The sequence below is a fragment of the Fundulus heteroclitus genome, unplaced genomic scaffold, assembly GCF_011125445.2.
Source record: "Fundulus heteroclitus isolate FHET01 unplaced genomic scaffold, MU-UCD_Fhet_4.1 scaffold_221, whole genome shotgun sequence".
Lineage (NCBI taxonomy): Eukaryota > Metazoa > Chordata > Actinopteri > Cyprinodontiformes > Fundulidae > Fundulus > Fundulus heteroclitus.
Window position 1 is genome coordinate 220,471 of NW_023396633.1, and position 14,015 is coordinate 234,485.

The 14,015-nt window shown below is 40.3% G+C and overlaps 1 protein-coding gene across 9 annotated transcripts in view; it reads left to right on the forward strand.

Moving 5' to 3' along the window:
- Positions 1–5,235: 5,235 nt before the first annotated feature.
- The window catches only part of LOC105923462 (acyl-CoA-binding domain-containing protein 4), a gene marked incomplete at its 3' end in the record, with an annotated part of 41,333 nt that continues 32,553 nt past the window's right edge, over positions 5,236–14,015 (forward strand). Inside the window, 4 exon segments of one of the 9 annotated variants that reach the window (XM_036129820.1) lie at positions 5,236–5,538; positions 5,625–5,768; positions 7,225–7,348; positions 8,630–8,714. In XM_036129820.1, the coding sequence (XP_035985713.1) occupies positions 5,678–5,768; positions 7,225–7,348; positions 8,630–8,714 (300 nt within the window). 9 annotated transcript variants of the gene reach the window in all.

Genomic DNA, 14,015 nt, shown 5'->3' on the forward strand with positions numbered 1-14,015 from the left:
TGCTAAGCGTTAGCCGCTAACATGGTTGTGTCCAGTATCACCGGGTGATTGTACTCTGTTAGTTTGGTCCAAATCCTGTACTGGGAAGTTCCTCAAAAAGGGTGCCAATACTTAATGTCACCAAAGCTCACCAAAGGCCATGTGTCAGATTGGCCTCCTTTAGCAACTAAGCCTCACCAAATCTGGGCCCAGAACTCAACATTTGACAAAAATGGTGTGTAGTGCTATTTCCCACAGGTGAGTGGTGCTGTATTGGCCGGGGGGTAGTTCTTGCTGTTGCAATTTTTTCATCATTCATTCATTTATATCAGTTGTTCACATTGTTTATTTGTTACTTGTAAAAAATAAATAAAAAATATTGGGTACCCCCAGCGGGTTGCGCACCTGCGACCTGTGGTGCACCAGTCCAACACCTAAACCACTGTACCAAAAAAAAGTGCTATGCTGAGGTCTGCATTTTTGCGAGGTCAACTGTGTCTAGGAAGTGGTTTTGAGAAGTGGTTTTTGGTTAATTTTGTCACCACGGTAACTTTAAATGGCGTCAAGTACAAAAAGCCCGCTTCACGGCGTCGAGACGAACGTTTTGATGTATAGTATGTGGGGGTAGACCCTACGGTTCGGCCTGTATTAACGGTGATGGACCCTTATTAGGTGCATAACATAAGGCCTCCGCCATGCATTTTCAATGCATAGGCGGGCGCCTAATAATAATAATAATAAAGAAACCCTTATTAGGTGCATAGCATAAGGCCTCCGCCATGCATTTTCAATGCATAGGCGGGCGCCTAATAATAAAGAAACCCTTGTTAGGTGCATAACATAAGGCCTCCGCCATGCATTTTCAATGCATAGGCGGGCGCCTAATAACTAGAAACGTTCAACTTCTGAAGAAGTTGAAGAAGGCGCCCGCCTGGTGGTGCACGTAACCTTCAAAGGCAAAGCTTCCGAGTTCCTTGGTCGTAGGCTTTTATCACTTGGGGATGTTAAATCAAATCTTATGAGTGTGAAAAGGATTTGTCTTCGTCAAAACCAGCCGACAGGGGAAGGTCTGCATCCAAGCAGCATGGAAAATTGGTGTTATTAAAACATGATTAAATACTTCAGTGTAGCATGAAAAAATGAAATATGTGAATAAAAATGTTAAAGGCATTACAAACTACTAAAGGAATTACAACCACTGTGAAGCAGAAGTTAGTGAGACCTTCCTAGAGCTACTTCCGGTTAGCAACATGCTAAGCGTTAGCCGCTAACATGGTTGTGTCCAGTATCACCGGGTGATTGTACTCTGTTAGTTTGGTCCAAATCCTGTACTGGGAAGTTCCTCAAAAAGGGTGCCAATACTTAATGTCACCAAAGCTCACCAAAGGCCATGTGTCAGATTGGCCTCCTTTAGCAACTAAGCCTCACCAAATCTGGGCCCAGAACTCAACATTTGACAAAAATGGTGTGTAGTGCCATTTCCCACAGGTGAGTGGTGCTGTATTGGCCGGGGGGTAGTTCTTACTGTTGCAATTTTTTCATCATTCATTCATTTATATCAGTGTTCACATTGTTTATTTGTTACTTGTAAAAAAAAAAAAATATTGGGTACCCCCAGCGGGTTGCGAACCTGCGACCTTTGGTGCACCAGCCCAACACCTAAACCACTGTACCAAAAAAAAGTGCCATGCAGAGGTCTGCATTTTTTTCGAGGTCAACTGTGTCTAGGAAGTGGTTTTGAGAAGTGGTTTTTGGTTAATTTTGTCACCACGGTAACTTTAAATGGCGTCAAGTACAAAAAGCCCACTTCACGGTGTCGAGACAAACGTTTTGATGTATAGTATGTGGGGGTAGACCCTACGGTTCTGCCTGTATTAACGGTGATGGACCCTTATTAGGTGCATAACATAAGGCCTCCGCCATGCATTTTCAATGCATAGGCGGGCGCCTAATAAAGAAACCCTTATTAGGTGCATAGCATAAGGCCTCCGCCATGCATTTTCAATGCATAGGCGGGCGCCTAATAATAAAGAAACCCTTATTAGGTGCATAGCATAAGGCCTCCGCCATGCATTTTCAATGCATAGGCGGGCGCCTAATAATAAAGAAACCCTTATTAGGTGCATAGCATAAGGCCTCCGCCATGCATTTTCAATGCATAGGCGGGCGCCTAATAATAATAATAATAATAATAAAGAAACCCTTATTAGGTGCATAGCATAAGGCCTCCGCCATGCATTTTCAATGCATAGGCGGGCGCCTAATAATAAATAATAAAGAAATCCTTATTAGGTGCATAACATAAGGCCTCCGCCATGCATTTTCAATGCATAGGCGGGTGCCTAATAATAATAAAGAAATCCTTATTAGGTGCATAACATAAGGCCTCCGCCATGCATTTTCAATGCATAGGCGGGCGCCTAACTAGAAACGTTCGCCTGCACTGCGGGCTTGGAACCCTAATAATTTAAAAACACACAAAAAACAATAGTGTTCTCTGCTCACAGAGCAGACGAATGGCATAGCCGTTCGCCTGCACTGCGGGCTTGGAACCCTAATAATTTAAAAACACACGACAAACAATAGTGTTCTCTGCTCACAGAGCAGAGGAACGGCATAGCCGTTCGCCTGCACTGCGGGCTTGGAACCCTAATAATTTAAAAACACACAAAAAACAATAGTGTTCTCTGCTCACAGAGCAGACGAACGGCATAGCCGTTCGCCTGCACTGCGGGCTTGGAACCCTAATAATAAATAATTTAAAAACACACGAAAAACAATAGTGTTCTCTGCTCACAGAGCAGACAAACGGCATAGCCGTTCGCCTGCACTGCGGGCTTGGAACCCTAATAATTTAAAAACACACGAAAAACAATAGTGTTCTCTGCTCACAGAGCAGACGAACGGCATAGCCGTGCGCCTGCACTGCGGGCTTGGAACCCTAATAATAATAACAATAAATAATTTAAAAACACACGAAAAACAATAGGGTTCTCTGCACACAGTGCAGACAAACAGCATAGCCGTTCGCCTGCACTGCGGGCTTGGAACCTATTATTTAAAAACACACGAAAAACAATAGGGTTCTCTGCACACAGTGCAGACGAACGGCATAACCCTTCGCCTGCGCTGCGGGCTTGGAACCCTATTAATTTAAAAATACACGAAAAACAATAGGGTTCTCTGCACACAGTGCAGACGAACGGCATAGCCGTTCGCCTGCGCTTCGGGCTTGGAACCCTAACTAGAACTGCAAGCAGTTATTATCGGGTTCCAAGCCCACCCACGCCCCGCCCCCTTGAGCATGTTCCTGGACTTCAGTTCAGCGTTTAACACCATCATCCTACAGCATGTGGTGGAAAAACTGGAACATCTGGGCTTCAGCACACCTCTTCGCAACTGCCTGCTAGACTTCATCACCAACAGACCTCAGTTGGTCCGGGTCGGACAGAATACCTCTGATGTCATCACCCTCAGCAAGGGCTTTCCTCAGGGCTGTGTCCTGAGCCCCCTGCTGTTCACCCTGATGACACACGACTGTGTCCCCAGGTTCACCACCAATCACATCGTGAAGTTTGCAGACAACACGACGGTGGTGGGCCTGATTAGAGATGACTCTAGCTTCTTTTGCTGCCTTATCTACTTGTTCATTTCCTTTAATTCCATAATGTGCCGGTATCCATACAAAAATTATAATTAAACCCATCATATTTATTCTATATAGTGTCTGTTGGATTTCTATTAAAATATCTGGCCTGCTTTCTGAGTGATTATACTGCAAACTAATTAAGGCTGAACTACAATTTGAACATATGACTGATCTTATTGGCTTAACTTCTTCAACCCATTGAACAGCTAATAATATTGCAATCATTTCTCTTGTATAAACTGAAAGGCCATCACTTATTCGTTTCCTAATTTTAACATTAAATTCTGGTACGATAAAGGCTACTCCTATATGATTTGTTATATTTTTTGAGGCATCTGTATACATTTTTACATAAGTATAATATTTATTAATATACTCCTTTACTATATAAGAGTTTAATATAAATTCCTTATCCTTTCTTCTTTTCAACAAAGTAAAACCTACCCTAGCATCTGGAATTATCCATGGTTGTATAACTGATAATGGAACTGTTTGACTTATTAGCTTTACAATGGGTAGAAGACATAAAACCATTAAAAACAGTCATTTGTTCAGATTCAAGTTCTGCATTATTAAGTTTAAAGTATAATAAATCAGATAGTAGGATGGACATTTTATTAGAAATATTTCATACATTATTCAGAATACAAAAAATGGGTTTAATAGTTATATTTGTGTGGGTTCCAGCGCATATTGGGGTAGAAGGAAACGAGAGGGCAGATAAATTGGCAAAGAGGGCGACTCAAAAGCCTATTAATTTTACAGTTAAAATACATAAGTCTGAGGGGAAGAGTATTATTAAAGAAAAACTGATAGAAAATGGCAAAAAAGGTGGGATGAAGGAAAAACAGCAAGATGGTTTTATAAAATTCAGAAGACAGTAAGAGAAAGAAGAAATGGAAGACGAAATAGAAAGGAGGAGAGGGTTATAACAAGGTTAAGATCTGGGCATACAGGATTTAATTATACACTTTTTAAAATTTAAAAACATAATACTGGTAAATGTGATTATTGTGGAAAGTATGAAACAATAGAACATGTTATATTAGAATGTAATGAATATGAAAGAGAAAGACGATATATGACGAAAGAGTTTCAATGTATTAAGGAAAAGATACATTTATTAGTTATTTTGAGGAAGCATTTAGGGAGTAAACATATACAAATAGTTATTCAATATTTAAAGAGAACTAAATTATTTCATAGAATTTGATTATAGAAGGTGTGAATTATATAAATGAGTAGAATACTATTATATATATATATAATATATAGATATTATATATATTATATATATATATTTATTAATATATATATATATATATATTATATTATATATTTATATATATATATATATATATATATATATATTATATCATATATATATATTAGATATATATATTTAGATGATTATTTATATATACTTCTATTATATATATAATATATATATCTAATATATATATATATAGTAGATATATCTATATACTATCTATCTATATTTTGAAAATCCATCTCAAGAACCACACTCCATACCAGTAAGTGGTGGTAATGCTGCTAAACGTTTGTTGCCAAACGCCATTAAACACCAGAAGAAGAAGAAGAAGCAGAAGAAGAAGAAGAAAAAGAAGAGTTTGGTGTCGCTTGACCTGACCCGGAAGTATTGCGTGAGGTGAACGAACCCGATCTTGGCAGGTCTGTCCAGGACAAAAGTTGAAACAGTTGAGCTCTTTTAACCTGAAGACTTATTTTCTGAGCGGAGACCGGCCGGGCGACTGCTGGTAGAGGGAATGGGATTAGAAGGAGAGGCACAGAGGTAGGAGAAACCCCGAGCTAACCACGCTTAGCGAGGCTGGTCAGGAAGACTCCCAGTTGATGAGTGTGGTCTCAGGTGAAGTTGTCCAAGTTAAAGGGTGTGTATCTGCTTAGTAGTACTTAGATCGCATTAAGAGCTGCAGATGTACGGTAAAACGAATTATATCAGAGTTCTACTTACCAGTCTGCAGTGTTCTCTGTGCTGCCCCCCAGTTCCCGATAGCTTGAGCCTGGACCATGCCAGTCCTGGCCATGGCACAGCCTGCGATGGATCACCAGAGGCGCTTTCAGGCAGCAGTGGATGTCATTCATAATCTCCCCAAAAACGGTAGGGCTTCATTTGTCGCCACTGGCCTGGCATGTTATTTTCAACAGTGAACCTTATCCAATGATGCAGTCCTGAATCATATTTGGAATAATGAATAAAAAAGATGAAGCCGTAAATAAAAACAGCTTTCGAGCTTTGCAATAAATTGAATCTCAAGTCTGTGCTGAAGAACCCCCCCCCCCCCCCCCCCCACACCCTCCCGGATGCAATTCATGAACTGATCTGCATGAATTAAAAAATTGGTGGTGGTGGAGGTACCTCCGCCTCTCACCCATTGAATGCTGGAGATAGGCACCAGCACCCCTCGCGACCCCAGAAGGGACAAGCGTGACGGAAAATGGATGGATGGTGGTGGAGAATTTATTTAATTTTACTTATTTGCATTTGTTCATTTATTTATATTGCTTACAAGCCTAAGTAATTAAGTGATAAATCTGCAAAATGTGCTAAATGTTTATCTGATTGCTCAATCGTCAGAATAATCAATAATTGATCACTAATGAAAACTTTTTGACAGCCTGAAACAAGACCACCCCCCCCACACACACACACACACACACACACACACTCATACCTAAGGAGAATTTAGGGAGGAAATCTCCTCCCTAAACTCCCTGGGTTACTAATATTTAGTTTTTGTCTTGTGCTGTTTTTTTTATATGTATAAATAAGGTCACACAAGTATATCCATACAAATGGACTAGAAGTTAAGTAATCTGAAGTATTATGTCTGGTTGTTGTTACAATAGTTGTTTTTACAAATGTATCAATGTGAGTCTTCTGATGTAAGAGCTTTACTCCACTAGACTACCACTATACTATCTTCTAAGCTGGGTTGAGAAAACCCAGCGAGATAGGCATAAAAAATGCAGTTGAAAACTCTCAAACTGGAGTTTATGAAAAAGCCCCACTAGAATTTCCTCCATCCTCTTGAGACTGTGATGGGAGACACCGCAGATTTTCTTGATGTACCATCCTGGTGGAGATGGACTGGCTGTGCAACCCCTGTAGGGTCCAGTTATCACCTCAGGACTCCAGTAAGGAAACTGACGGTGGTCAAATGCAAAACTCCTGAAAAGCAGACAAAAATGAGGGGGGGGGGTTGTGGCCTCCAGCTGCAGAACCAGTCCTGATTTTGGGCTTGTCTCGTTGTTGCCCCTTTAGAAACCCAGTTGTTAATTTCAGTTAACAACAGAACATCTGACACAGATAACCAACCCCTCGTCTGCTACTAAACTGGCCAGATCAGTAATCTACAATTTTAAGTGACTTGGTAATAAACTCTGATTAAAATGTTCCTTTAATTGTTTTGAGCAGTATATTTCTGGATAATTTGTGCTGGATACATAAACTGAATTAAAACTGAGCATCTGATGGTGAGAAAAGCAGATTTTTATTTTATTTTAATTCTTTCTACCTTCCATTTTTTAAAAAATAAGATTAATATATTGTTCAGCAGGTTCCTACAGGCCGTCTTATGAGGTGATGCTACGTTTCTACAGTCTCTACAAGCAGGCAGTGTGTGGACCATGTACAGTTCCTCGGCCCGGCTTCTGGGACCCAGTGGGCCGCTACAAATGGTCAGTCTATTGTTTTGGACAGTGGTATTTTTACGAAAATATTAAGGCGATTGTAATGTTATAACCTTGCAGCCCAATTTACAGCCTATCTGGTCTATGAAGTAAAGGAGTAAAAAAAAAAAGTTAGACAGGTCCTCTTGAAGGGTTGTTCTTAGTTAAAAGATGTCGTCTCTTCTCCAGGAGACCTTTTCAGGCTATAGAAAATACCTATTGTTACGCTATTATATATTTTACAGGCGTTTAGCACCCATAAAGTAGAGTTGTGACAATGAAATCAGTTTTACAATAAGGATAAATTGTACAATAATTGCTCATTCCAAAATAAGAGAAGAAATTACGATGAATGAGAAAGCCAGTGACAACAAAGACAGTTACCGACTGTGCAAATTAATATGCTTATCAATATTGGAGCCATATTATTAAAACATGAGTCATGGGTGGAAGGAATCCGTTCAGGCTTTCTCAGAGCATTGCTTGTTAGGAGGTGGTGCCTTCAAGGTGTTGATCTCTAATGTATCAACCAGTTGTGGTTTTAAGAAGGGCTTGGTTTCTAGCATCAGTTACCATGGTGACAGAGCCTGGTTAGAAAGTGAACCACCTTCGTGATGCTGAAAGTCCTGAATTAGGTCTGGAGTCAACTTGAGAAAGCATTAATCCTGCTTCACAGTACACGCCCCTGTCAAATCCAAGATTTGTTTTTATTTATCCTTTAGGGGTTCTCTTTGAACAATGGTGCTCACAGGAAGCCACAAACACTAAACATGAAGTGCTGTTGAGAAGGCATCAACACAGGGCAAACTGCTGCTCCCATGCACTGAGCTGTGACTCATTACATGCTGCATCTTTAAAGGAGAACATCAGCTTTTGCGTTCCAAGTTTGCAACTGTTTTAAGAACATGACTGACGCCGTGCCAGAAATATAAATGCTGACATTCATACATTAACATGTAGGCCTTCTCATTATTATCAAAGCACGGATGGAGGGTGCAACCTATAGATCAATGTCTTCAAACTTCAGTCCTCAAGGGTCCTATCAACTTTTAGATGCGTCTCTGCTTCAACATGCTTGACTCCAGTACTAGCTCATCAGGTGGGCTCTCCAGAGCTTGACTACATGGCAGTGAGCTAGTTTAGCTATTTTATTCAGATGTATAAGGCAAAGGACACATCTAAAATATCCAGGACACTAGCCTTTGATTCTGCAATTCCTAATTGTCCATTTTGATAGAAGAATTCAGCTCCAGTCGTGATTTAAACACATGTTATATGGCCGTTTTTTAGGGATGCGTGGAGCCGCCTTGGGGAGATGAGTCAGGAAAGTGCCATGGCAGCATATGTGGAAGAGATGAAGAAAGTAGCACAAGAGGTATAGTTAATATTCTTTTCCTTTTCAGATTTTAGCTGGGATCAGGGATGACCACTGAGGCAGAATATTATGAAATAATCCTGGAGATGCAGCTCTTGCTGCTTATTTGGAAAGGGTTTGTTGGCCATTTCTAAAAAAGTAAATATTAGCACATGCTAATACTTTTCTGTCTCTCTCTTCGAGGTCGGTCGTGTCTTTTCTCTCTCTGCAGCTTTCACCCCTCCCCGACCCCTCTCCTGCTTTGCTATGTCTTGTCTTTCTCAGCACTTTCTTCATATCAACCGAACTCTGAAAAACATGGATCTGCTAAGCTGGTCTCTCAATACTATTGATACATTTTTTTCGACGGGTTGGCAACGAAAGAGGGGCCCGTCCGGTCCTGACCTGACTCATTTTGTGAGATACACCCTAAATTCCTGGATGGAAAATGGTGTGTTTTCCATCCAGGAAAACACACCGTCACACAACGTCATTTCTGGACGTTTGAAACTTTTACATTTGGATTAAGGATACTTGGATCTCTACTTATTGTTTTTTGTGGATTTTTGAAGTATCAGCAAAAAACAGCGGATGTCAGAGCCATTTGGCCTTGATCTGGCAGCCGGATGCAAACAACACACTCACTAAGGCTGGGAAGGACAAACCTGGAAGGTGAAAGAGCAGAGCCGAAAGCTGGCTGTGCTGGAACGCAGACTGGCTTTGGTGGTTGAACTAAAGGGGGTGATGGGATTAAATCTGGAAGTGTACCGCGGAAAAGCCCAAAAATTCGGAAAATTGGATTTACCATTTGAGCCAGCAAAAGGCTAAATGCTGATAGTAAAGGCAGTGCAGCTTGCCTACATAACAAATGACATATTTGGATTTCGCCCTCCCTATCTCTACTCCTGGATTGTTATGGCGGAGAGTGCTCAGAAAAGCCCCCGGCTTCCCCCCTCCCCCGCGGCACCTGTGGTTGCTTTTCTGAACTGTGGGCCGGCTGATAACATCAAGGACAATGGCCTCTGGAGAGTGTTCACAGAAATATAAATACTTTCATCCAAACACACACACATAACTGATACTCATAAAACTGATGTACTTACACGCGATGGGCCTCAGATGTTTACCTTTCTGCATATTTGTGTCTTGTGTTATTGTGCTTTTTGTGCTATGAGGTTTTTTTTTTTTTTGTCGGTTGTTTGACTCTTTATTTGTGAGAGCGTAAATTGTCAAGCATCTGTCTTTTTTTTCTCCCTCCGTTTCCCTGATGTTGTTGTTGTTGTTATCTTCCTTCAACAGATAAGGGTAGTGCCTGGTCTGGTAGACAGTTTTTGTCCTTGGCTGCACGGCCCCAGTGAACCATCTCCTCCCTGAAATGTTTGTGATGTTATGTTATGTTATGGTGATGGCACTGAAACAGCAGTTTCCCTCTGGGATTATTAAAGTATGTCTGATTCTGATGCTAAATAGAAACTGTGCAAATAATTCACATTGTAGCAAACTATACACCTTTGCTAGGGCCATTTTTTTCCCATATGTTTTTCCCATATGTACACCTATATAGCCACGTAATATGCTTATAAAAAAGACAAAAAAACATTAGATCATAATATATGGTTAAATACACAAAGCCACCATCTTAATAGTGTTTTGATAGTCCTTTTTGAGACGAAAAATAATTCCCTCTCTGGCGTGATGAAATATAAACAGATGTGGCGACATCTACTGGCAGTACCGCAGAACTATCATAATGCCGGTATGCTAAATTTATAATCGATTGTAAATAATGTCGCACCAAGCCTGACTCTCTGCAGTGCCTCACAATAAAGTGCTTACTTGGCATGATCGAAGACCAATGCTTTACAACAACTTTAATAGCCTCATATCAGAAGATTTACTTGCGTCAATCAACGCTTCCATGACATCTGTGCTTCGCCAGGTTTAGCGTCCAATTCAGTGCAGTATGAACATTGGTGTTCATAATGCATTCCCAGTGACATTACTTTCGTTACACACTCCAGATATACAAACATTTTATATATATATATATATATATATATATATATATATATATATATATATATATATATATATATATATATATATATATATATATATATATATATATATATATATATATATATATATATATATATATATATTAGGGCTGTCAAACGATTAAAATTTTTAATCTAATTAATCACAAGGTTTCTTGAATTAATTTCGATTAATCACAAGCCTAAATATTATTGAAAAATTCACATTTTCTGTGTACTGTTTTCAAAACGGAAAGATAAGCAAGAAGGGGGTATTACATTTAGTTTTTATTAATGACAAATCCAAAAAAAGAATTTAATTCAACAATTTTGGTAACTTAGCCATTGCTCTTTTTTTTATAGCACATACAGGATGGGTGAATGGAACGTTTTTCGTTTTGAACAAACAACTCCACTTTTAAACTATTAAAAGCGTCTGTCAGGTTGCACCTCTTCATCTGACTCTGAATCTGAGCCCATCTGTAGAAGGTGAATTTTCTTCTTGGGTGGTCCATCTTGAGAAGTCAGCAGAGACCTTCTGGGTGAATGTTCATGAAGCATGCCTCCAAGTGAGGTCCACACCTCTTCCCTTTCACTCTTGGCAGATTCTTCAAGTCTTTAAAACGTGGATCCAGAGCCGTTGCAAGCTTGAGCCATGCATTGTTAGAATTTTCTTGGCGGGAGGCAAGGTCTTCCATGAAGCTTGTCTTAAAGCTCGCCACATATGCAGGGTCTTCTTCAGAGACCTTCATCACTTGACGCAGGTGGCAGAGGGCAGGCAGTACTACTGAACAGGAGATATAGGCCTCTCCACCTAGAATCTCAGTTACATACCTGCAGTAAAATAACACACACACACACACACACACACACACACACACACACACACACACACATATAAGATATTTGAACACCAGTTGGTATGCTGGTAAATCAGTTAAACATTTAATAGGAGCTTGATCAGTTCAATTTAATTTTAAATTTGCACATTATATGTGCATTCCTTACCTGCATGGCTCTAGAAGAGTGCTCAGTCTCTGCAGTTTGTCCCATTCTGGTGGCGTCAGCATAACCAGTTTGTGGCGTTGTTGGTCCAGGGTTGCTTTAATTGCTGCATGATTGCGGTTCAGGCGCTTGATCATTTCAAGCGTGGAATTCCACCGCGTTGGCACGTCTTGGATCAGTGGCTCCTGCTGTCCGTCCCTATTGTTGTGATTTTTCCTTCTATTTTCCACTTGTGTGCCACGGTTTGAAACTGTTGAGAACATGCCTCTGCGAAGTGACGCTCTTTTGATTTAATTACGGTTAAAGCAAACGACTTCAGCTCCCAGGTTTCAGTGATGTGATGCGCCGTCACACCCAGATAATTATTGTTACTCACGGAGGTCCAGTGGTCTCCTGTCAAAGCAACATGTTCCGCTGAAGCCATTCCCCTCTTCCTTTGTTTTCATTTTAGCCTCATAAAGTTTGTTGATTTTAGTCATCACTGTGCCTCTCGACGGTGGCTTGTAGAATGCGTCTAATGTTGCCACTTTCAAAACTTCTGCGAGGCCCGTGTCCTCGACAATATTAATCGGTCTACAGTCCTTGGCTATCCATCTGGCAATTTTGTCGGTCAGCTTCTCAGACGTAGACTTACTTAATCCCCTGCGCTCGGTGAGGGTGGTCTGACGCATGCCATGCGTAACACCTGAAGTCGAAGCCCCAACAAATGAATGCTTGGCGTTAAAGATGATATTTAAGGCTCGAGGTGCTTCGGTGAAACGAAAAGTCCTTCTTGCAGTGTGAGCAAACCACAACATGTTTATTTATTGTTCCGTCTTTGTTTTTTTTTATACTCGAATTGTCCATCCAGCGGTCCAACGGGTTCTTCTGATTTCTCCATCTCGCTCATGTCGGACAATTGAATTGTGGGTAAAAACGGGCGGGACTGCGTTAATGCGTTAAAAAAAAAATTGCGTTAATTCCGGAACTTAATCATCTAGCTTTAACGCGTTAATTTTGACAGCCTTAATAAATAAATAAATAAATAAATAAATAAATAAATATATATATATATATATATATATATATATATATATATATATATATATATATATATATATATATATATATATATATATATATATATATATATATATATATATCCATCCAAAATAAAGTAGTAGTGACATTGAGCAAAAATAATGCAAAACAATGAATAAATGTCAATTACAGAGGGGGGGTGTCTGAATCACTGAGGGATTTGTTGTAGAGATTGATGACCAGGAATGATTTCCTGTGGCGCTTTGTGCTGCATCTGGGTAACAGGAGTCTTCTGCTGAAGGAGCTCCTCCACTGGGCCAGTGTGTCGTGGAGAGGGTGTGAGACATTGTCTAAGATGGACTGAAGCCTGGACAGCATCTTCCGCTCTGCCACGGTCGTCAGAGTGTCCAGTTCCTCCCCCACAACATCACCAGCCCTCCTGATCAGTTTTTGTTGTCAGCAACCCTCAGCCCACTGCCCCAGCATGAGACAGCAAAGAATATCGTACTGGCAACAAGTGACTCATAAACATCCTCCGCATCATCCCACAGATATTAAAGGACCACAGCCTCCTCAGGAAAACGAGTCGGCTTTGGCCCTTTTTGTAGACCGCCTCGGTGTTTCTAGTCCAGTCCAGCTTATTGTTAAAGAACACTCCCAGGTACTTGTACTCCTCCACAGTGTCTACAGGGACCCCCTGGATGGAAACATATAAACTTTGTAATCAACCACAGTCAGCTTCCGACGTATGAATAAATAAAGTCAAATAACGTGGCTATGCGCCTTAAAAGGGGACATATCATGCCTTTCAGTATTTCCTTTTCACATTAAAATCTTTCAGTTGTGGTCAGTCTAAAGTGGAACCGCAAACTGGAAACTCCTGGACACCTGTTTAATATGGGATTTAAATGACACCAAGATTTTTCACTTTATTACCAGAGGCCAATTTAATGCCATCCAGTTTAAGAAGTTAATTTTTTGAGGACTCTGGTCCAAAGATTACAACTTCTGTCTTGTCAGAATTTAAAAGCAGGAAATTTAATGTCATCCAGCTTTTGATGTCATCAAGACATGCCTGTAGTCGAGTAATTGATTGGATTCATCAGGATTTATGGATAAATATAGCTGAGTGTCATCAGCATAACAGTGGAAATGAATCCCATGCTGTCTGATAATTTTGATTGATTTATTATTAACATTAACAAACTGGAATCTGTCAGACAAATAATGTTTAAACCATGCTTTCCCCTTAATCCCTACA